At 38.0% G+C, this 25,342-nt stretch overlaps 2 protein-coding genes across 7 annotated transcripts in view; both read left to right on the plus strand.

Moving 5' to 3' along the window:
- The first annotated feature begins 1,240 nt into the window (after positions 1-1,240).
- Positions 1,241-25,342, plus strand: part of LOC104094855 (SNF1-related protein kinase catalytic subunit alpha KIN10-like) — a 50,814-nt gene continuing 26,712 nt past the window's right edge. The window contains exons 1-13 of one of the 5 annotated variants that reach the window (XR_011414748.1): positions 1,432-1,581; positions 2,419-2,617; positions 2,758-2,942; positions 3,067-3,249; positions 3,340-3,471; positions 3,542-3,727; positions 4,178-4,267; positions 4,576-4,659; positions 13,891-14,016; positions 14,094-14,330; positions 14,598-14,769; positions 19,075-19,244; positions 19,311-19,724. Coding sequence is in view for 3 of the 5 variants with exons in the window: in XM_070197061.1 (XP_070053162.1) it covers positions 1,567-1,581; positions 2,419-2,617; positions 2,758-2,942; positions 3,067-3,249; positions 3,340-3,471; positions 3,542-3,727; positions 4,178-4,267; positions 4,576-4,659; positions 13,891-14,016; positions 14,094-14,330; positions 14,598-14,714 (1,554 nt within the window). In the remaining 2 variants the exon portion in view is untranslated. The other 4 variants (XM_070197063.1, XR_011414749.1, XM_070197061.1 and 1 more) reach the window with 4 other exon arrangements.
- LOC138907046 (uncharacterized) lies at positions 22,870-25,110 on the plus strand. Of its 2 annotated transcripts, XM_070197068.1 has the most exons (3): positions 22,870-24,127; positions 24,200-24,369; positions 24,442-25,110. In XM_070197068.1, exons 1-3 carry the CDS (start codon positions 23,480-23,482, stop codon positions 24,554-24,556), a joined length of 933 nt encoding a protein of 310 aa, XP_070053169.1. In that variant the 5' UTR covers positions 22,870-23,479; the 3' UTR covers positions 24,557-25,110. The 2 variants fall into 2 exon arrangements, with proteins under 2 accessions (XP_070053169.1, XP_070053168.1); XM_070197067.1 differs by having other exon boundaries at positions 22,870-24,369.

The following is a 25,342-nucleotide window of genomic DNA, read 5'->3' on the forward strand; positions in this document are numbered from 1 at the left end:
TTTGAGTTGTTTTTGAAGTTTTGTGAGTGATTTGAGTGAAAATTTTGAAAAACAGCTTTCAAATTTTTCAAAATGCATCTTCAATTGAAAATTAAAAATTTTATGAACAAACGTTGATTTAAAAAAAAAAAAAGTAAAATTTTTTTGAATAAAACTTCCTTCAAATTTTATGTCCAAACAGGCCTGAGACGTCTTAGTTTTCATAAAGATGATATATATATATATATATATATATATATATATATATATATATATATATTATATATATATATATATTACTATTATATATTAAAATAGATCACTAAGAGACACATTATAAATACAAATAGAAAATTCTTATGTATTTAATTTTATGAAATTTAAGAAAAAGAATAAATTTTTTGTTGAATTTTTTTATCACATAACATTAAAAAGAAAATAAACATTTTTAGACATGCATGTTGTATCTTTTTAAACTCTTGAATAAATGGTAACCACATAAGATATGGAGTATCAATTACTAATAGTAACTTGGGGAAAGGACTAAAAATGTTCCTTAACTATGAAAAATAAAACAAAATTATCCGAATTTGGTCCCAAATATGCTCATATTTATCCTTTAACTATGTAAAATAGATTAAATTTGTTCTCCCTTTGAATTACCCTCATTATTAGTGGACCAGCTTAAAATTACTTATTACTACCTTATTTTTACTTATTTAAAATATATTTTATTTTTACGTTTTAAAATGTCAAACGCGGCATTAGGGAGATCACAAGTCACAACATGAAGTTTTAGTATCTAAGCGGGGAGTTAAACGTAATATCATTCTAAACAAAAGAGATTAATCTTATTTTTGGGCCAAAAATATTTTTTTTTTTCAAAAACACTTTTGGCCAAAAATTGAGATTTTTGGTCAAGTTTTTGGAAGGAAAAAGTGTTTTTGAGCAAAAGCAGAAGCAGAAAAAAATAGCTTATTTCAAAAGTATTTTTTTGAGAAGCATTTTTGAAAAAAATATAATTAGAAGCAGTTTTCAAAAGTTTGGTCAAACACTAATTACTGTTCAAAAGTATTTTTTAAATTAGTTAGTCAAACACAAACTACTTCTCACAAATTTTTTTTAATAAAGTACTTTTGATAAAAAAAAATTCTCAAAATAAAACAGGCTATAATATTACGGATTAAAATCTTAATCAATTATTATAAACATATATTTAATAATTTTTTCCATTTAAGGGTGTCGTACTCATACTATGTAAAGCTCTCCAATATCAATACTGAAGCATTTCCTGACTTCCATCTTTTGTCGAAGCAAACTAATGATTTAACGTTGTTCACAATTTCTATGCTGAAAACAGGAGGAGGTGCGAAGTTGACGAAAACAGAAGAGTGAGTGCGGCGGAGTCTATGACTGAAGCCAGGAATTTCATCTAACTAAAAACAATCATATTCAATATATGCTATATATTATTAAAATTTAATATTTTACTTTATATATACGGTATAATTTTCTAAGTACCGCCTTAGCGTTACGTACCTTCGCCCCCGGGCGGAGGCGGCGTAGGATTTGAAGGTGGAGGAACGAATGCTATTTTTGAGAGTAAGAAAGTCTGTTTTTTTGGGTGGCTCAAAAGTTGTTTTCTTTCGTTTTGGAATTATTTGGGATCAAAGCCCATGTGTCTATATTTTATTTGGAATCTCTCGGTGGAGAGCGCATAATGCATAGACGTCCAGTAATCAACAGAAATGCACAAATGAAATTCTTTTGACAAACTTAAGGGCTAAAGTATTGCTGAATCAGATTCTGAAGTCGAGAATTACAAAGCTCCAATCACTTTCCTCACTGTCTGAAATTCTAGACTCTCCTTTTTCCTCTCTTTCCCGAGAAAATTCGCGCATGCACAGTGAGAAAAACAATTCTTACATTTTCTAGTTCTTTGTTTTAACTTTTATTTTCTGTTAGTTCATATGTAATAATAACAAAATTCTTGGTCTTTGTGATTAATTTTGTACAATTGAGCAAAATCGTGCTTTAAGTCAGTAATTACGGTTTCTGATATGAACTTGATGTGGGTGTTAATTTATTTATTTGATCATTGATTGCGGAATCTTCAAGTTGATAGCTTTTAGTCTTTTTAGATAACGGTAGTACCTGTTGTCTACTGCCGTGTGCTGAAATTCTTGATAATCTTCAAGTTGATAACTTGTCTAGCGGAACTCTCCAAGTTTCTTGGATCGGATTACATGTTCAATAAAATTTGCTTTCTTTGATGCTAAAATTGACCTAATCTTATAATATGATACTCTAATGAAGTTGTAAACTTTAGTTAATCTGCTGTGTGTGCAAACTATGTTTTGAGACCGTATCGGCAAATGGATTTACTGAATAGTAGGTATCCAATAGTTTTTGACTAAATTGCTAAGGGTGTTCAATCAGGTGTGCTATAGACAAATGGGTAGCAGAGGTGGTGGAACGACTGATACTCCTTTTCTGAGAAACTACAGGCTAGGAAAAACTCTTGGGCATGGAGCCTTCGGTAAAGTCAAAGTTGCTGAGCATTTGCTGACGGGGCACAACGTGGCTATAAAAATCCTTAACCGTCAAAAAATGAGGAATCTCGGCATGGAGGAAAAACGTATGAAGCTCATGCCTGGGGTAGCATTATGCTATCAACAAAATTGGTTTCTTTTTTATTTGAATCTCGTCTTGGTTTTTCGTTTAAGGATTTAAATGGTTATCCATTTTTTTCTAAAATTTCACTATATTTTTGTGCAGTGAGAAGAGAAATAAGAATATGTAGATTATTTGTGCATCCACATGTCATACGGCTCTATGAAGTGATAGAGACACCAACAGATATATATGTTGTAATGGAGTATGGTAAGTCTGGCGAGCTCTTTGACTATATTATGGAAAAACGCAGGTTACAGGAAGATGAAGCTCGGCATATTTTTCAGCAGGTACAGTTGATTTTTTTCTCTTTGTCATGTGATAGTACAAATGGCAGTCTTAACTGTGGCTTTATCTTTATGTAGTTTAATTTTTCGCTGATCATTATTGCTTGGTTGTTTTGGCTGGGGACAGATTGTTGCCGGTGTAGAGTACTGCCATAGGAATAGGGTGGTTCATCGGGACCTTAAGCCTGAGAATGTGCTTTTGGATGCAAGAGGCAATGTAAAGATAGCAGATTTTGGCTTGAGCAACATTATGCGAGATGGCCATTTTCTGAAGACAAGTTGTGGAAGTCCTAATTATGCGGCTCCTGAGGTGGAAACTTGCACCACTTGTAATCTTTAAGATAAACATTTGTCTTTTGAGCTGGAAGGCCGAAGTCATATCGACAACATTTATTTGCAGGTTGTCTCTGGGAAACTTTATGCTGGTCCGGAGGTAGATGTCTGGGGTTGTGGTGTTATCTTATATGCTCTTCTTTGTGGAAAACTTCCGTTTGAAGATGAGAATATACCTAACCTTTTCAAGAAAATACAGGTACATAGATTGATCTACTTTTGCTGTCTAAGGTAGTGGTTCTTTACATGGTTAACAATGTGTCATTCAGCGTGGAATCTACACCCTTCCGAGTCATCTGTCACCTGGAGCTAGGGATTTGATACCAAGGATGCTAATTGTTGACCCTATGATGCGGACCACCATAGCTGATATTCGTCAGCACCAGTGGTTCAAAATTCATCTTCCTCGGTATTTGGCTGTTCCTCCACCTGATTCTATGCAACTTCTGAAAAAGGTAACTATAACATTATTTTGCTAATAGCAAAAGATTATCTTGTATGATGCTAAAAGTATTCCAATTGATTTTACCCCTTTTTGTCGACCGCTATCTTCAAATCCAACTAGATATGCTGCTGCAAATCTGGAAACTTATACTGGACACTGGACTTTGTGATTTCTCCACTTGTTATTCCTGTATTAATTCAAGTGGTGACATAAAGGTCATCAAGTATACTTCCAAAGGACATCAAATCATTGTTTCCAATCTTCACTTCCTTCTACGAGATCAGGGAAAACTTGTGTATCTTGCAGCTATTGTAGAGGTTCTTGTTTGATTGGAAATATGTCGAGAGCTTATCTCATCTATCCCATATTATTGTCTGTTTGTTAAATACTTGTAGCGTGTAATTCTTTCTATTACCCATCCTTGCTGATACTATAAGCTGTCTTGCGTACAACTTTGCAGCTCGACGAGGAAATTCTCCAGCAAGTAATTAGAATGGGTTTTGATCGAGACCAGTTGCTCGAATCTTTGCAAAAGCGAATGCAAGATGATGTACGTTACTCTGTCTCTAGGCATAGCTGCTTTTCTCTTCTTGTGGTTTTCCTCTACTGCATATGCCTACTAAAAGGGTATTGGAAAAGGATAAATAAGCCAGCAATTGTAGCTATGCTTGTGTTTTACATCTCTACACTGGAAATGAGGGCTTTATGTGTATTTGCTGATCCTTGGGAGGAGTTATATACACTGTGGTTCAACTAAAGTTTGAGGTCACGTTCAATCAAATCGATTACAAAGTGATGAAATGTAGTGAACCTTTTAATTACTTCAGCTTGCTTTATACCTTCATATGTCTGTCTCAGGCTACTGTTGCATACTATCTGCTGTACGACAACCATTCCTTGGCTTCCGGTAGCTATCTAGGAGCTGAGTTTCAGGAATCTATGGTATGCCCTTTCTTATTTTTACAGTCATTATTTCTCGTAGCATAAAGTTTTTGGGCCGGCATTTACTACTGTTTCTGTCAATAAGAAAATGTTAACTACGTTCATGCTGTTGTGTGATTGTCATGGAGCTATTCTACCTGCCGAGTCACTTCAGATAGGAAAAGTACAATTTGTGAAAATCCCATCACAATGAAGAAACTCTGACTACGGACATGCTGCTATCTTTTTGCACAAATAAGGAACAAGAGATGCTACTATGTTCTGCACTTCTCCAACTATGTCCCAATTCTGATTCCCCTACTGATTCTGTTATACCTCTGAACTTCTTACTGATAGTATCAGAGTCTAAAAATAATCTTATAACTCAGAAGTGGCTTATTTTCCAACCTCTTAGGGTTGGGGGAAGAGGTAGCAGTTTTCCTGATATTTGCTTGATTGAATCTATTGGCTTTCTATAAAATGAAGGTGAAAACTGCAAAGCATGTGAAGAGTCAGTCTTTTGTATATGATTAATTTCACAATACACTACTATGGTTCACATTGTCACGTGTTAGGATACGGAACCCGGGTAGTGCGAAAATTAGCCAAACAATGGTATAATGACAATAACAAAGACAATTGAAGTTGATAACAACGACAATTAAAGTAGATAAAGAAGACACAAATTTAACGTGGTTCGGTCAAAGTGACCTACGTCCACAAGCGGAGAGGAGCAATTTACTATAAGAATAAGAGTACAAAAGAGAGTACAAAATTAGAGTAAACACTCTAATTAATCCCAAATACCCTAAGAGAATAACCTCACAAGATCACTCCAAAGAAAGGGTTCACACAAGTGTTTCCCAACATTTAACTCTCATATAAAACACTCTTAATAAAGGAAGAAAGGAAGAAACAAGAAATGAAGACTCAAGTCTTGTTGGTGTGTCTAAAATGAACTAATGGCCTTCCCTTTTATAGGCAAAAAAGTCTTGACCTCTTAGGTGTAAAAGAAGAGATACAACTTGTGCAAATGATGTCCAACACACAATGCAATATTTTTGGGTCCCAAAGAATATTGCCAACAAAGTCTACACTTTGCAAAGATGCTTATGCTTATGTGAGATGGACTCCATTTGATAAAATAATGGCCATATTACAAATCTCCACCTTGGCCTAATTTTGGATGATATAGTAAATTTGCTCCACTTTATCCGCAAAAGCCTCAATAGGCATATGTCAAAATTTAATGCCATCAAAATCAGACAAGTTGTCTGATACCGAAACTGTAGTAGGGCCTATAACAGTGGAGCCCAATAAAGTATACAACGAACCAGATCTGTGTGCTTTCATGATCACACGAGCACCTTGAAAAATTTTCAGAACTCCACTTTCACCAGTGAATTTGCACCCAAGGGATTCTAAAGTGCCCAATGATATGAGATTTTTCTTCAACTCGGGAACATATCTAACATCGGTGAGAGTTCTCACCACATCATCATGCATTCTGACCCGAATTGTACCTTTGCCAATAACGTTACAAGTAACATTGTTACCCAATTGGACAACTCCACCTGCAACTGAATCATATGTAGAAAACAATTCCCTTCTAGGACACATATGATATGAACAACCGGAATCTAAAATCCACTCATTGTCTAATCTGAAACTAGTTTCAGTTGCTAAAAATATAGTTTCCTCAATCTCATCAGTTGCTACACTAGCTTCGACGGTGTCAGTATTTTTGTGCTCATTTTTTCTTTCCTTATGCTTTTCTTTATTTTTCAGCTTATAGCATTCGGAGATAATGTGACCTTTCTTATGACAATAGCGACACTGTAAATTATTGTATCTGGATATGGAGTCGGAGTTGCCCCTATCAAACAAGCCAACTTCCGCTTGAGTTCCACTAGCTTCCCCAGTAATATCACTATCTATCTGTTCCTTTGATTTTAAGATAGATTTAATATCCTTATAAGAGATATTATCCTTTGCATAAAGCATAGTATCTCTTATATGCTTAAAGCATAGTATCTCTTATATGCTTAAAAGATGGGGGTAGAGAACAAAGCAGTAACACGGCTTGATCCTCATCTTTAATTTCAGCATCTATATTACTCAAATCCATAAGAATGAAATCAAATGTGTCAAGATGAGAGAGAATAGAGGTACCTTCACCCATACGAATTGTATAAAGCTTCTGCTTCAGGTAAAGTCTATTTTCCACCGTCCTCTTCATATATAAGGTTTTCAATTTTTCCCACATGCCTTTAGTTGTGGTTTCTACAGAAACTTCACGTAAAACCTCATTTGAGAGATTTAAAATAATACCTGCTTTTGCCTTTTTGTCTATGATGGCAAACTCCTCGTCCGTCATTTTATCCGGCTTCTTCTCCTTTTCTTGCAACGCCAAGTCTAAGCCATCCTGAATTAGGATAGCTTCCATCTTTAATTGTCACATTCCGAAGTTTGCTCTTCGGTCAAATTTCTCAACATAGGTCTTTGTTAGAGTCATTTTGGCTATTGAAACTAACCCGGTTAGATCCGGCTCTGATACCAATTTGTTAGGATCGGGAACCCGGGTAGTGCGGAAATTAGCCAAACAATGGTATAATGACAATAACAAAGACAATTGAAGTTGATAACAACGACAATTAAAGTAGATAAAAAAGACACAAATTTAACGTGGTTCGGTCAAAGTGACCTACGTCCACAAGCGGAGAGGAGCAATTTACTATAAGAATAAGAGTACAAAAGAGAGTACAAAATTAGAGTAAACACTCTAATTAATCCCAAATACCCTAAGAGAATAACCTCACAAGATCACTCCAAAGAAAGGGTTCACACAAGTGTTTCCCAACATTTAACTCTCATATAAAACACTCTTAATAAAGGAAGAAAGGAAGAAACAAGAAATGAAGACTCAAGTCTTGTTGGTGTGTCTAAAATGAACTAATGGCCTTCCCTTTTATAGGCAAAAAAGTCTTGACCTCTTAGGTGTAAAAGAAGAGATACAACTTGTGCAAATGATGTCCAACACACAATGCAATATTTTTGGGTCCCAAAGAATATTGCCAACAAAGTCTACACTTTGCAAAGATGCTTATGCTTATGTGAGATGGACTCCATTTGATAAAATAATGGCCATATTACAAATCTCCACCTTGGCCTAATTTTGGATGATATAGTAAATTTGCTCCACTTTATCCGCAAAAGCCTCAATAGGCATATGTCAAAATTTAATGCCATCAAAATCAGACAAGTTGTCTGATACCGAAACTGTAGTAGGGCCTATAACAGTGGAGCCCAATAAAGTATACAACGAACCAGATCTGTGTGCTTTCATGATCACACGAGCACCTTGAAAAATTTTCAGAACTCCACCTTCACCAGTGAATTTGCACCCAAGGGATTCTAAAGTGCCCAATGATATGAGATTTTTCTTCAACTCGGGAACATATCTAACATCGGTGAGAGTTCTCACCACATCATCATGCATTCTGACCCGAATTGTACCTTTGCCAATAACGTTACAAGTAACATTGTTACCCAATTGGACAACTCCACCTGCAACTGAATCATATGTAGAAAACAAGTCCCTTCTAGGACACATATGATATGAACAACCGGAATCTAAAATTCACTCATTGTCTAATCTGAAACTAGTTTCAGTTGCTAAAAATATAGTTCCCTCAATCTCATCAGTTGCTACTCTAGCTTCGACGGTGTCAGTATTTTTGTGCTCATTTTTTCTTTCCTTATGCTTTTCTTTATTTTTCAGCTTATAGCATTCGGAGATAATGTGACCTTTCTTATGACAATAGCGACACTGTAAATTATTGTATCTGGATATGGAGTCGGAGTTGCCCCTATCAAACAAGCCAACTTCCGCTTGAGTTCCACTAGCTTCCCCAGTAATATCACTATCTATCTGTTCCTTTGATTTTAAGATAGATTTAATATCCTTATAAGAGATATTATCCTTTGCATAAAGCATAGTATCTCTTATATGCTTAAAAGATGGGGGTAGAGAACAAAGCAGTAACACGGCTTGATCCTCATCTTTAATTTCAGCATCTATATTACTCAAATCCATAAGAATGAAATCAAATGTGTCAAGATGAGAGAGAATAGAGGTACCTTCACCCATACGAATTGTATAAAGCTTCTGCTTCAGGTAAAGTCTATTTTCCACCGTCCTCTTCATATATAAGGTTTTCAATTTTTCCCACATGCCTTTAGTTGTGGTTTCTACAGAAACTTCACGTAAAACCTCATTTGAGAGATTTAAAATAATACCTGCTTTTGCCTTTTTGTCTATGATGGCAAACTCCTCATCCGTCATTTTATCCGGCTTCTTCTCCTTTTCTTGCAACGCCAAGTCTAAGCCATCCTGAATTAGGATAGCTTCCATCTTTAATTGCCACATTCCGAAGTTTGCTCTTCGGTCAAATTTCTCAACATAGGTCTTTGTTAGAGTCATTTTGGCTATTGAAACTAACCCGGTTAGATCCGGCTCTGATACCAATTTGTTAGGATCGGGAACCCGGGTAGTGCGGAAATTAGCCAAACAATGGTATAATGACAATAACAAAGACAATTGAAGTTGATAACAACGACAATTAAAGTAGATAAAGAAGACACAAATTTAACGTGGTTCGGTCAAAGTGACCTACGTCCACAAGCGGAGAGGAGCAATTTACTATAAGAATAAGAGTACAAAAGAGAGTACAAAATTAGAGTAAACACTCTAATTAATCCCAAATACCCTAAGAGAATAACCTCACAAGATCACTCCAAAGAAAGGGTTCACACAAGTGTTTCCCAACATTTAACTCTCATATAAAACACTCTTAATAAAGGAAGAAAGGAAGAAACAAGAAATGAAGACTCAAGTCTTGTTGGTGTGTCTAAAATGAACTAATGGCCTTCCCTTTTATAGGCAAAAAAGTCTTGACCTCTTAGGTGTAAAAGAAGAGATACAACTTGTGCAAATGATGTCCAACACACAATGCAATATTTTTGGGTCCCAAAGAATATTGCCAACAAAGTCTACACTTTGCAAAGATGCTTATGCTTATGTGAGATGGACTCCATTTGATAAAATAATGGCCATATTACAAATCTCCACCTTGGCCTAATTTTGGATGATATAGTAAATTTGCTCCACTTTATCCGCAAAAGCCTCAATAGGCATATGTCAAAATTTAATGCCATCAAAATCAGACAAGTTGTCTGATACCGAAACTGTAGTAGGGCCTATAACAGTGGAGCCCAATAAAGTATACAACGAACCAGATCTGTGTGCTTTCATGATCACACGAGCACCTTGAAAAATTTTCAGAACTCCACCTTCACCAGTGAATTTGCACCCAAGGGATTCTAAAGTGCCCAATGATATGAGATTTTTCTTCAACTCGGGAACATATCTAACATCGGTGAGAGTTCTCACCACATCATCATGCATTCTGACCCGAATTGTACCTTTGCCAATAACGTTACAAGTAACATTGTTACCCAATTGGACAACTCCACCTGCAACTGAATCATATGTAGAAAACAAGTCCCTTCTAGGACACATATGATATGAACAACCGGAATCTAAAATCCACTCATTGTCTAATCTGAAACTAGTTTCAGTTGCTAAAAATATAGTTCCCTCAATCTCATCAGTTGCTACTCTAGCTTCGACGGTGTCAGTATTTTTGTGCTCATTTTTTTCTTTCCTTATGCTTTTCTTTATTTTTCAGCTTATAGCATTCGGAGATAATGTGACCTTTCTTATGACAATAGCGACACTGTAAATTATTGTATCTGGATATGGAGTCGGAGTTGCCCCTATCAAACAAGCCAACTTCCGCTTGAGTTCCACTAGCTTCCCCAGTAATATCACTATCTATCTGTTCCTTTGATTTTAAGATAGATTTAATATCCTTATAAGAGATATTATCCTTTGCATAAAGCATAGTATCTCTTATATGCTTAAAAGATGGGGGTAGAGAACAAAGCAGTAACACGGCTTGATCCTCATCTTTAATTTCAGCATCTATATTACTCAAATCCATAAGAATGAAATCAAATGTGTCAAGATGAGAGAGAATAGAGGTACCTTCACCCATACGAATTGTATAAAGCTTCTGCTTCAGGTAAAGTCTATTTTCCACCGTCCTCTTCATATATAAGGTTTTCAATTTTTCCCACATGCCTTTAGTTGTGGTTTCTACAGAAACTTCACGTAAAACCTCATTTGAGAGATTTAAAATAATACCTGCTTTTGCCTTTTTGTCTATGATGGCAAACTCCTCATCCGTCATTTTATCCGGCTTCTTCTCCTTTTCTTGCAACGCCAAGTCTAAGCCATCCTGAATTAGGATAGCTTCCATCTTTAATTGCCACATTCCGAAGTTTGCTCTTCGGTCAAATTTCTCAACATAGGTCTTTGTTAGAGTCATTTTGGCTATTGAAACTAACCCGGTTAGATCCGGCTCTGATACCAATTTGTTAGGATCGGGAACCCGGGTAGTGCGGAAATTAGCCAAACAATGGTATAATGACAATAACAAAGACAATTGAAGTTGATAACAACGACAATTAAAGTAGATAAAGAAGACACAAATTTAACGTGGTTCGGTCAAAGTGACCTACGTCCACAAGCGGAGAGGAGCAATTAACTATAAGAATAAGAGTACAAAAGAGAGTACAAAATTAGAGTAAACACTCTAATTAATCCCAAATACCCTAAGAGAATAACCTCACAAGATCACTCCAAAGAAAGGGTTCACACAAGTGTTTCCCAACATTTAACTCTCATATAAAACACTCTTAATAAAGGAAGAAAGGAAGAAACAAGAAATGAAGACTCAAGTCTTGTTGGTGTGTCTAAAATGAACTAATGGCCTTCCCTTTTATAGGCAAAAAAGTCTTGACCTCTTAGGTGTAAAAGAAGAGATACAACTTGTGCAAATGATGTCCAACACACAATGCAATATTTTTGGGTCCCAAAGAATATTGCCAACAAAGTCTACACTTTGCAAAGATGCTTATGCTTATGTGAGATGGACTCCATTTGATAAAATAATGGCCATATTACAAATCTCCACCTTGGCCTAATTTTGGATGATATAGTAAATTTGCTCCACTTTATCCGCAAAAGCCTCAATAGGCATATGTCAAAATTTAATGCCATCAAAATCAGACAAGTTGTCTGATACCGAAACTGTAGTAGGGCCTATAACAGTGGAGCCCAATAAAGTATACAACGAACCAGATCTGTGTGCTTTCATGATCACACGAGCACCTTGAAAAATTTTCAGAACTCCACCTTCACCAGTGAATTTGCACCCAAGGGATTCTAAAGTGCCCAATGATATGAGATTTTTCTTCAACTCGGGAACATATCTAACATCGGTGAGAGTTCTCACCACATCATCATGCATTCTGACCCGAATTGTACCTTTGCCAATAACGTTACAAGTAACATTGTTACCCAATTGGACAACTCCACCTGCAACTGAATCATATGTAGAAAACAAGTCCCTTCTAGGACACATATGATATGAACAACCGGAATCTAAAATCCACTCATTGTCTAATCTGAAACTAGTTTCAGTTGCTAAAAATATAGTTCCCTCAATCTCATCAGTTGCTACTCTAGCTTCGACGGTGTCAGTATTTTTGTGCTCATTTTTTCTTTCCTTATGCTTTTCTTTATTTTTCAGCTTATAGCATTCGGAGATAATGTGACCTTTCTTATGACAATAGCGACACTGTAAATTATTGTATCTGGATATGGAGTCGGAGTTGCCCCTATCAAACAAGCCAACTTCCGCTTGAGTTCCACTAGCTTCCCCAGTAATATCACTATCTATCTGTTCCTTTGATTTTAAGATAGATTTAATATCCTTATAAGAGATATTATCCTTTGCATAAAGCATAGTATCTCTTATATGCTTAAAAGATGGGGGTAGAGAACAAAGCAGTAACACGGCTTGATCCTCATCTTTAATTTCAGCATCTATATTACTCAAATCCATAAGAATGAAATCAAATGTGTCAAGATGAGAGAGAATAGAGGTACCTTCACCCATACGAATTGTATAAAGCTTCTGCTTCAGGTAAAGTCTATTTTCCACCGTCCTCTTCATATATAAGGTTTTCAATTTTTCCCACATGCCTTTAGTTGTGGTTTCTACAGAAACTTCACGTAAAACCTCATTTGAGAGATTTAAAATAATACCTGCTTTTGCCTTTTTGTCTATGATGGCAAACTCCTCATCCGTCATTTTATCCGGCTTCTTCTCCTTTTCTTGCAACGCCAAGTCTAAGCCATCCTGAATTAGGATAGCTTCCATCTTTAATTGCCACATTCCGAAGTTTGCTCTTCGGTCAAATTTCTCAACATAGGTCTTTGTTAGAGTCATTTTGGCTATTGAAACTAACCCGGTTAGATCCGGCTCTGATACCAATTTGTTAGGATCGGGAACCCGGGTAGTGCGGAAATTAGCCAAACAATGGTATAATGACAATAACAAAGACAATTGAAGTTGATAACAACGACAATTAAAGTAGATAAAGAAGACACAAATTTAACGTGGTTCGGTCAAAGTGACCTACGTCCACAAGCGGAGAGGAGCAATTTACTATAAGAATAAGAGTACAAAAGAGAGTACAAAATTAGAATAAACACTCTAATTAATCCCAAATACCCTAAGAGAATAACCTCACAAGATCACTCCAAAGAAAGGGTTCACACAAGTGTTTCCCAACATTTAACTCTCATATAAAACACTCTTAATAAAGGAAGAAAGGAAGAAACAAGAAATGAAGACTCAAGTCTTGTTGGTGTGTCTAAAATGAACTAATGGCCTTCCCTTTTATAGGCAAAAAAGTCTTGACCTCTTAGGTGTAAAAGAAGAGATACAACTTGTGCAAATGATGTCCAACACACAATGCAATATTTTTGGGTCCCAAAGAATATTGCCAACAAAGTCTACACTTTACAAAGATGCTTATACTTATGTGAGATGGACTCCATTTGACAAAATAATGGCCATATTACATCACGCTTACTACAAGTTTCAGAACGCTGGTAGTTCAGTTCTCGCTTTACCCAATATTACTTGTTAACTTCCGTACCTATTCCCTAAGTTTAGAGCAATGATTCTTCAAATATCAGGTGACTATTTATTATAGTCTTAAGTATTCCACATTCATTAGGCGGACCTTGTAATTTACTTTCCTGTGTTTCTTCAGGATGGTTATTCCCCTGGGTCGCTTCCAAATCTTGATCGACAGCTGTCTGCTGAGAATGGAACCTCTCAAGCAGCGAGTTTGAGACACTCATTTTCCAAAGAGAAAAAATGGCTAGTTGGACTTCAGGTTAGTTTTCTTGTAGTATATGTAATGGAAATAAGTTTGAATAATTTCCTCTATTTCATTGTTGATTACTTTGTCAGTCTCCAGCAAATCCACGGGAGATCATGAATCAGGTTCTTGGAACTCTGCATGAACTAAATGTTCGATGGAAAAAAGTTGGGCACTACAATATGAAGTGTTTATGGTGTCAGTGTCACGGTCTTGATCATCTTAAGAGCATGGCCAGCAATCATGTGAATAATTATCAGTTTATTAGCAATGCAACTTCCATGAGTACACATTTACAGCCACAAACCGCTTTGAAGTTTGAAATGCAGGTATCATTATCTTTCTTTGTTTCATTATCTTTTACTCTCAACGTAGTGGTAATTCGATGAATTTGTGAACTGATGCATAAATTTGGATTTTGCTAACGATAGTCAAGTCTAATTTATCCTTTATGACCTAGCTTCGGGTATTGAATTACATCCATCTTTGAACTTGTGTTAACCAAATTACGATATTCCATTGATTCTACTAGTAGGAGCTTTTTTAGTTTTTTATGTAGATCTCTCTAATGTGGATTTGCATAAATACTATCACAGCTCTACAAAACTCAGAACGATAGATACCTGCTTGATCTCCAAAGAATTAGCGGTCCACAGTTCCTCTTCCTGGATTTTTGTGCTGTTTTCATTATGCAGCTGAAGGCACCACAATAATTGGAAAGGAAAAACAATGTCTAGAGCCAATGGCGGATCCATTGGGTAAAGTGAGGTACACCTGAACCCATGCACTTAGCCAAAATTCTCAAAAAAAATAATATATACATATATTTGGTGGAACATGGTTATATATCTTAATGTGCACCCTATCCACAATGAATTGGATGGGGCACTGAAGGCTCTGGTTATTCATACAATCACTTGAATCGTGAAAAAGAAAATTAATCTAATCTCAACTGATCACCTATCGCTTTATTTGTATATGAACCAAAACTTCGTTACTTGAACCAAATTAAACCTAAAATCGACCAAAAACTGAATGCATACTCGTATTTGTGGTCAGTGATATATGATAATTAAGGATGTTGGTGCACTCATGGTTTTCAGAGAAAATGTGTATTTTGTACACAATGAAAACTTTGTTGTATATCAATTTGGTGGTTTTCTGCTATTTCTTTCATATAATTACAATTTTGTGTTCATGTTTCGATGGTTCGGTCTTGTCAAATTTCAACAAGATTATTAAAAACACAAGCTAAAATTCTACGTATCATTGTATCACTTGATAGTTGATGCCCTATATAAGTATTCGTCTTCATATATTACAGATGAATGTCACTTAGTTCCATCGGTTTTTAATGAAACATATTGAATCTAGTATTCCTTTTTCTCTGCCTTGGTAACTGTCATATTTAAAGCTTTTAAGACATAAAAAGCACCCATGGTAGTTTCTTGTCAATAAAATTTTAAACTAATTAAAATGGATCGAATAACGAGTAATGTTAACATTGCAATGGAAATTGGCCAAGTACCTTTTATCAAGCAAAGGTAGGAGAAGGACAAACGAGTTCTTCAACTCCACCTCTGGCTATAACTCTAAGCTATAGAGTTAAGCTTTTGAAGTGAATTCAGTGGGAGACCAACCAAGGAAAAACCAAGGCGTTAAAAAACAAGTCGAGCTTTCATGCTAATAAACTTTTCATTCTAGTTTCCTAACAAAGCTGATTTTAGGCAATTGAAAAATTAATATGGATATATAAGAGATGATAACTTGCTTGGAAAATATATTGTCAACATTAGGTTTCTAATTAGCATAGAAACTAACCATCAGATACCATTCTAAATTTCGCACACCAAGCTGGTCAATTTTGAACAACTCAAATTCTTCATTTTTTCAGATTAACGAAGAGACACTTGATTACTATACTGATTTGTATGTTTAATTGTGGAAGGGCATAAGGTCCCTAACATTAAAACGGATTTTTGTCTTTTAATATTTTGCTTTTGATCTTGCTTTTATAATACTTAGTTACTCGGCACGTGCGTTGCACATGTATGTCGAGTCATGTAGTATACACTTTGTATAAAATAATATCAATATTATTAAAATAAAAAATTTATTTTATAATAAATACATACGAAAGAATAAAATACAAGTTTCTCTTAATGTTCCATATAAATATAGATCACCAAAAATCAAACTATTCATATTTTTTTGTTGCCGAGCATAATGCATAAAACATTAATATGTTATGATTTTCTCAAAGTCTCAAGATATATCACATTCATGATAAAGGGTCACCAAACTTTAAATACTATCTAAATGAAAACACAAGTTTATTCTCATGATCTCACAAAAAAAAATAAAAAATCAAGTGGAGCATTAATGTAAGTTTAATTTATATCTTACAAACCTTGGAAATAATCTTTCATATAATTTCATGCATGCTATCAAACTGTACCAAATTAATCAATTTCATATGATACAAGGAATATAATTGTTTACCGAAAAAATCGGTTAACGTTAGATTTTATGTATGGTTCTAATGGTATGTGATACAATTTGACATAAATCGTGAAGAGAAGTAGAAATACTTAGATTCTTAGCTTATGAGAATGCAAACAATAGGGAATGAGAATGAATGAGATAAAAGCTAACACAAAGGGATATTTTTCAATCTGGGAAATGATTTCTTTTTGTCTGTCCCTTTAGCTTACACGCATTCCCCCTTTTATAGAAGAGGGTCATCACAAAAAAAGACAATAAAATAAGGCATATAGTGGAAGGCCCGTGATGACTTGTCTCTTCCTTGATTCCTGCCAAGATTCTCTCTCTTGGTGCGGTCGCAACGACTTTTGCCTGTGAGCTCGATACTGGCTCAAACTCGTTACTGGGTCGGGTCCTTCGGTCTTGGCTCGAGTTCGACCTTCGAGATGGGCGTCGAGCATTTCTGACCTCGAAGCAGTGCCTTGCGGATCGATTCGTTCACGAGCTCGATAGAGGTATCGAGCCAACTCCTTGAACGACCTTCGGACTCGAGGCTCGATAATACCGAACTCGGAGCTAACTCCCAGAAATCTCGTTCCGACTCATTCCGACTCTTTAACACTCGAACTTGATCGAACGTAGGAAGGTCGAAATTTATTTTGACCGTATACAGATAGTCCCCTCTTTTCTCACGAAGGATGCGGTGAGAATCGATGCGATTTTTGGTGGTTCGATCGCGACATAAGCCGACGTTCTCACAGGGATCGATTATGACGTATGTGATAGCTGTCCTATCGAATCAGCCTTTCAAGGTATTTAATGCTTGTCAGATGGTGGTCGGCCACCTGTGATATTGAACCGTCACGACGCGAGCCTATAAATAGCTTTTCTATCTATCATTTACTTCTTTCACGCGTTCACTCCCCCAAATTTTCTCGTCTTTTCTTCCTTTCTTGTTGCTACCAGAGTTTTGGTAGCATCAATTTTTTACTTTTCTTCATCTTTCTTCCTTCCATATCAATGGCCAAGACTTCTAAAACTGTGCCTCAGAAGGAGAAAGCTTCTTCTTCACGGTCGTTCGACGACAAGGCGCCGGTGGAGTCGTCCACTTTTGACTATATTCCCGGCCCGTGTACTCTAAGGATCGATTTTAAGATTGAGAATCCTTCATCCGTCCTGGGTCGATGCGAGCACGTGTCGAAGTATATGTGCTCTATAACGAAGGGTCATCTTGAGGCTATTAGAAAAGACTGCAACTGCGGTTCCGAGGTTATGTTGCAAGTTCCATCCCCCAAAGAGAGCGTCGTCACCCATGTGGAGGGATTTTTAAGTGTTTACACTTATCCCTTCACATTGGGTCTGGTCGACCCAGTGATCATCGATTTTTGTAAGAGATATCAGGTCACCCTTGGTCAGATTCATCCCTCTCTATGGCGTATAGTAATCCTACTTCGCTTCTTCTCCACCAAAGCCGGGGGGCTGAATTTTACCCTGAACCACCTCATACGTCTGTATCGACCTCAAATCTTTCGAGGATTAATCAGACTTCATCGTCGGGCATCGAAGGCTTTGATGTCGAGTATCGATGAAGACAAGGATCGGCGTTGGATAGGGTGTTACATTTGGGTGAGGACCCGTGACCTCATTCCGGAAGAGAAGATGTCATTCCCCGAGGAATAGAATTTCGATCGTAAGTTGTTCTCATAAGACTTCGGCTTTTTTTTTAAAATGTTTTCTTCCCGATATACAGCTTCCCCTTGGATACCACAAGAAGTGCCCGACCTCGAGGATTGGGTTCGGAAGTTAGCCCCGACTTTCTCTTATGCCGAACGTGCTTGGCGTGATTTGGCTAAAGGCAGATGGGAAGCCAAGAACCATGGTAAGGTTTTACTTCTCGTTTCCTTCGAAGCGCTCTTTGTGCTCTATTCGTTACCGATTTCCTTTTATGCAGGCGTAACCAAGGACGCCGCTTTGAGGCCTTCGAGCGGTGAAGAAGGAAATAAGTCCCCTGTCCCGAAATCGGGGAAAGACAAAAAGTGCAAAGCTGCCTCTCGATTAGAGGGCCCCAAGCCCAAAACTCGAAGGGTGAGGAGGAAAGCAATTGCCCTTTTGATCGACTCGGTCCAACGACTGAGAGAAGAGGAAGAAGGAGAGGGAGAAGAAGAGGAAGAAGGAGGTTCCTCGGCTTTGGTGTCCCGATCTGCCAGAGCTATCGATGTCACCGAAGCTCCTGAACCGATGGCAGTTGTATCGGTCGGGGTTGACTCCGGGATCCCGAGTCTTGATCGGAACGCCCCGAGTAATTTTCTTGGGACTATGACAGTGGTTTATTCTCCTTCTCTTCCCACTTTTTCCGAGGAGGAATTAAAGGAAGCTCGAGAATTGAAGATCCCCGATGTGGGCGGAGGCTCTAGTGCAGGGGATCCTTTTCGGGATTGCTTTACCATAGTCGGTGATGCTTCTGACATTGGGGACGCTTCTCTTCTACTGGAAGAGGCCCAACGTTTCATTACTCGGGTAACGATTTTACTATACTTGGTTTCTTTGTTCTTTTCCGAGTTTGACTTGTGTTCTTTCCCTACTGTGCAGGCCATTAGTAGATTTCGGGTCGATTTTGGGCAGTGTGAGGTCGAGCTTCAGAAGGTCTCGGGGGAGAGAGATGCATTGCGGCTTCTTTGCAACCAGAAGGACGAGGCTATAAAGGACCTCCAAGCGGATTTGGCAAGGCTCGTGAAGAAGAGGCCGAGCTTGACAAGCAGGTGAGCCTCGTTCTGTTAAAGTATGGGTTTGACTCGACTGTGGAAGTTAACCCTTCGTTGTCTCAGCTGCAGCAAAATGTTGAAAAGATCGGGTCACTTCGGGAGGAAGTCGATCAAATCAAAGTTGAATGTAATCGGTGGAAGGAGACTATCGATCGCCTGGCTGCGGAAAAAGAGACCATTTTGACCAACTTACTATCGGCCGATGTCCAGCTTTGAAACATTAAGGAAAAGGGTTCGACTCAAGATAAGAAGATTGAGGAGCTTGAAGCCCAGCTTGCTGAGGCCAAGGCCGAGGTTGAGTCATCGAAAATCTTAGCGGATAAGTCCATTGCCGTGTACCGGACGGATGCCGAGGCTGCTCAGATGGAGGCACGAGAGGCGGCGGATACTGCCGACGCCCGAGCACATTGGATTGCTGAACTTGCTAAATGTAGGTCTCGGAGGGAGACCCTCGAGGGGATACATGTTCGGGGTTTTGACCTTACCGAAGAAATGGGTGGTGCAGAAACTTGTATGGGTGGGGGGCAGTGGGGTGGGGGGAAGAAATGGGTGGTGCAGAAAAAAAAAAAACAGAAATTTGAAAATTACAAAAAAAAAAGCTTTTTTTTTTGTGCGGGGTGGTGGGGTAGGGGTGGGTGGTGCAGAAAAACAAAAAAACAGAAATTTAAAATTACAAAAAAAAAAGTAAAAAAAAAAACTTTTTTTGCGGGGGTGTAGGGTGGGTGGTGACGGAAAAGAAAAACTGAAATTTGAAAAAAAAAAACCTTTTTGGAGAGAGGGGGTGGGGTTAGGTGGGTGGGTGTGAGGGTGTGGGGTGGGTGGGTGAGGGTGGGGAAGGTTGAGAAGGAGTTTTAGAAAATATTTTTCCTTCTCTTGATAAGGAAAACATTTTCCTCCAATTGGAGGAAAATGAGTTCATAAGGAAAATGTTTTCCAAAACATTTAAGCCAACCAAACATGGGAAAATATTTTCCAGAAAATATTTCTCTTCGTACCAAACACACCCTTTATCTAACTTGTGAGGGAGGTATTACTGTCTAGAGAGGTATTCAATTGGTAAAGTGTAGAGAAAGCACATATTTACAATCATTAGTACAGTGTGTTCTTTAAGGAGTTAAATGAATGCATCCTCTTTATACTCTAGGACTATCAAACTCTATGTAGCACAGATACAGATATTAGATTCATGGTAACTTGTGAGTACATCAGTTATCTCTTTTTCCAGTTTTTCTTGTAAAAAGCATTTCCTGCTAGATCAAACACTTCCGTATCCCAAAAGAAAATAAATAAAGGGAGCTGCTAAAGATCTATATCGAACTTACACCATGACTCAACTAGACTAGGCAAAATTATGTCACCGCAGAGAGAACTTTCACTAATAAAGAAGTGCACCCACCACCCAGGGATGGATGAGACACCAATGCAACAGCAAAACAGGAATAACACCAGCGGCGGATGCACATGGATACAAGTGGTGTAACGTGACATTGCTTCGCCGAAAAATTCACTAAATATATTTATAAATGACAAATTAAAAAAGAAATAACAGATAAATAAGACTAGAATGACATCATTTGACCATGGGAGGTGCTCCATTCCGGCAATAATATTGGATTACTACACAAATGTGTTGACACGGGTTAGATTCTCCAGCTGTGCTTCATCCAGTTTTTTTTCGCCTTTTACTTTTTTCCCTTTTTATAACTAACACCAAGAAGAGTCTTAAAATGACACTGAACATGGAAAGACAGTTCAGAAATCCAAGAAAAAAAGTTAAAACAAAAAAAGACAAATCAATCATTGCTCTAAAAAACTTCATTATTAAGGATAAAGAATTTTAAAATCAAGAACTCTTGTTTAAATTTCTCAATAAATTATTAAAAATTCCCGTATCATTTATTCAAGAAAAAGAAAAGTCGTTGAAGACATATATTTTATTAATGTATTTGAATGTTTTTTATTAAGATAGTTTTTATAGTAATTTTTTTCATTTGTTCACCTTATTAAATATGACACTACTTACATAAAATTCTATGTACACCACTGCATAACACTATAACAGCGGGGTAAGAAACATGAGACAGTCATCCAAAGGCTGATAGAGGCTAGATAAAGAGCTTTAATTGCTTGCTTCAAAGGAGCTACCGAGGGAGATGATCATACAATTAGAGACCTCTCGCCCTAATCTCATCTGATGGACTAATTCTATTGCTAATAAAATCTAATAAATAATACACCCGATCAGAGTAGAACAAGAACAACAAGAAGAAGAAAACCTGAAGGGAGATAGTTCTTCAGGAAATTGTAAGACATCTTTCTTGATCCCTTTTGATGATTGTGCAGCAAGTTTCATGAGAATTGCTGAAACAAGAAGTAAATCTACAAGAACCAAAAAAGGAACTACTAAGAAAATAGAAAGTAAAAGAGCCTCAAAAGAATAAGGAAGCAAGAAAAAACATAAAGATATACACACGCGGTCCTAACCAAGCCATTCTCGTGGCAAATAGCGAACCAAACAGCTGGCCAAGTGTAGCACCAGCACCAATAAACCCAAACAATCTTAAACCTGACTGCATAAGGAAAAAGTTAAATCATATCTCAAAATTTACTACCATTAAGGCAAGGCACTCAATTAAATCCATTTAACTTCCCTTCTGTGGGAGGTGATATCTGTTTAAACTTATCGAATCAATCGGAGACATAATTACCTCACTATCCATCACATCAATAACTCTAGCCCAAGTTGAAGATATAGTAATAAGATTAAGCAAAGCAACCTGAGAAACAATGATGCAAGAACCTTATTCAGGAGACAAGCATCAAAGAATCGATAAAAAAAATACTATTAGAAGTTATTGCAATAGTTGAGAATTAAAGCCAAAGCATTTACCCAAAGAAACAAGTCAATTCTCACTGACACGTAAAACCACCCACGGTTGCTCCAACTTGCCGAGTTTGGAGTATTCGTGTGACCGACTTCCACTTTTAGTTCCTGTTTTATGGTTGAGGACACAGAGAACAGTCCCTGCATTATTACCATTTTTCATCAAAACAGTTGACTGAATCATCAAAAAGTGGCTGCCAAATTGTGAAGTTGTACCTTGATATTAAATGGTGAACTTCCGGGAGTAGAAGAAAGCCACAAGACGTAGAATGCAACAAGAGTGACCCCAAAAAACCTGTGTATCAAGACCAAAGCCTGGAATTTAAAAAAGCGACCATTACAGATGACATTTAAAAAGATCCAAAACAACCCTAAATCAGTTTCCAACGCTCCAAGTTGGTTTCACCACACAAGAAGGCAGTAAGTAACTGAAGCTAATTCACAGCATTAGACAACAAAACAGTGTGTATAATTTGATATCCTTATGTCATAGAGTGTCAAGATTTTCAATTTCTTGCTTCTCATTAAAAATATAGCCAGATAATTTTGCTATCACGGATGCATTCAATATTATACCAACTAGGCACAATTATCATTTATCAAATACACATATGAAACAATAAATTTACAGGTACAATAGAATAGTATATTGTGGTCAAATGGAAACCACCAAAAGACAACTACTTTATGCTTAATACTGATGGTGCAGCAAACACTAATCTTAGGCATGGAGGCATAAGAGGAGTTATTCGAAATGCAAATGGGGAAGGGATTGTAGGCTATGCTAAAAGCATAATAGAGACAACACACACTCGTGCAGAATTACTAGTACTCTGTTATGAACGAGATTGGCCAGAAGACTAAGTTGAAGGGCCAGTTTGGAATATTAGAAAACTTTGTGTGGGACCCGGGCAAGAAGACTAAGGTGAAGGGCTTAATAAAAAGAGAATCGATGCTGTAAAAAGGGTATGCGTATTGTTGAGTAAAATGTCCGCTTCTCCTCATCTCCCTTCTCTAGTGTCTGTATACTCTCACCCTCATTCCTAGTCTGAGCTTCTCATCCCTTCTTCTCTATCCTTTATATTGGATGGTGCGTTACATTTGGGTGAGGACCCGTGACCTCATTCCGGAAGAGTAGATGCCATTCCCCGAGGAATGGAATTTCGATCGTAAGTTGTTCTCATAAGACTTCGCCTTTTTTTATAAAATATTTTCTTCCCGATATACAACTTCCCCTTGGATACCACAAGCAGTGCCCGACCTCGAGGATTGGGTTCGGAAGTTAACCCCGACTTTCTCTTATGCCGAACGTGCTTGGCGTGATTTGGCTAAAGGCAGATGGGAAGCCATGAACAATGGTAAGGTTTTACTTCTCGTTTCCTTCGAAGCGCTCTTTGTGCTCCATTCATTACCGATTTCCTTTTATGCAGGCGTAACCAAGGACGCCGCTTTGAGGCCTTCGAGCGGTGAAGAAGGAAATGAGTCCCCTGTCCCGAAATCGGGGAAAGACAAAAAGTGCAAAGCTGCCTCTCGATTAGAGGGCCCCAAGCCCAAAACTCGAAGGGTAAGGAGGAAAGCTATTGCCCTTTTGATCGACTCGGTCCAACGACTGAGAGAAGAGGAAGAAGGAGAGGAAGAAGAAGAGGAAGAAGGAGGTTCCTCGGCTTTGGTGTCCCGATCTGCCAGAGCTATCGATGTCACCGAAGCTCCTGAACCGATGGCAGTTGTACCGGTCGGGGTTGACTCCGGGATCCCGAGTCTTGATCGGAATGCCCCGAGTAATTTGCTTGGGACTATGACAGTGGTTTATTCGCCTTCTCTTCCCACTTTTTCCGAGGAGGAATTAAAGGAAGCTCGAGAATTGAAGACCCCCGATGTGGGCAAAGGCTCTAGTGCAGGGGATCCTTTTCGGGATTGCTTTACCATAGTCGGTGATGCTTCTGACATTGGGGACGCTTTTCTTCTACTGGAAGAGGCCCAACGTTTCATTACTCGGGTAACGATTTTACTATACTTGGTTTCTTTGTTCTTTTCCGAGTTTGACTTGTGTTCTTTCCCTACTGTGCAGGCCATTAGTAGATTTCGGGTCGATTTTGGGCAGTGTGAGGTCGAGCTTCAGAAGGTCTCGGGGGAGAGAGATGCCTTGCGGCTTCTTTGCAACCAGAAGGACGAGGCTATAAAGGACCTCCAAGCGGATTTGGCAAGGCTCGTGAAGAAGGAGCCGAGCTTGACAAGCAGGTGAGCCTCGTTCTGTTAAAGTATGGGTTTGACTCGACTGTGGAAGTTAACCCTTCATTGTCTCAACTGCAGCAAAAGGTTGAAAAGATCGGGTCACTTCGGGAGGAAGTCGATCAAATCAAAGTTGAATGTAATCGGTGGAAGGAGACTATCGATCGCTTGGCTGCGGAAAAAGAGATCATTTTGACCAACTTACTATCGGCCGATGTCCAGCTTTGAAACGTTAAGCAAACGGGTTTGACTCAAGATAAGAAAATTGAGGAGCTTGAAGCCCAGCTTGCTGAGGCCAAGGCCGAGGTTGAGTCATTGAAAATCTTAGCGGATAAGTCCATTGCCGTGTACCGGGCTGATGCCGAGGCTGCTCAGATGGAGGCACGAGAGGCGGCGGATACTGTCGATGCCCGAGCACATTGGATTGCTGAACTTGCTAAATGTAGGTCTCGGAGGGAGACCCTCGAGGAGATACATGTTCGGGGTTTTGACCTTGCCGAAGAAATAAAAGAGGCATAAGAGCTCGAGGCTGAAGCTAAAGCTTTAGCTTCTGATGGCGACGATGATGACGATGGCGATAGCAAGAGCGGATCCGAGTATAGGGGAGAGCCTGACAGAGAAGCAAACATCCCTAATGATGATCAGGAAGCATAGTTCATAATGTTTTTATTCAATCATGTATAAATTTTTGTATATAGACAACTTTGGCCGATTTGTGAAGACTTGATGCGTGCCTTATAAACGTTTTCACAAGGATCTTAACAATTCAATCAAATTTGGATTTTGTAGTTTCTATTATTGACTTGTTCGAAGTGACGTATCCCTTGGGATTACTATTTGAGTTAATGATTCGAACTTGAAGGAATATAATCCGAAGGCGTAATAGTCGAGTGAGTGCTTGCTCGAACTCGAAAAAAGTAGCCCGTAGGCTTAGCAGTCGAGTAAATGATTCGAACTCGATGCAATGTAGCCAGTACGCGTA

The sequence above is a fragment of the Nicotiana tomentosiformis genome, chromosome 3 (assembly GCF_000390325.3).
Source record: "Nicotiana tomentosiformis chromosome 3, ASM39032v3, whole genome shotgun sequence".
Classification (NCBI taxonomy): Eukaryota; Viridiplantae; Streptophyta; class Magnoliopsida; order Solanales; family Solanaceae; genus Nicotiana; species Nicotiana tomentosiformis.

Coding starts and splice junctions, on each gene's coding strand:
- LOC138907046 (XM_070197067.1), top strand. CDS start 23,480: ATGAACAATGGTAAGGTTTTACTTCTCGTTTCCTTCGAAGCGCTCTTT. Junction 24,370..24,441: donor GAGCCGAGCTTGACAAGCAG/GTGAGCCTCGTT, acceptor TCTCAACTGCAG/CAAAAGGTTGAAAAGATCGG.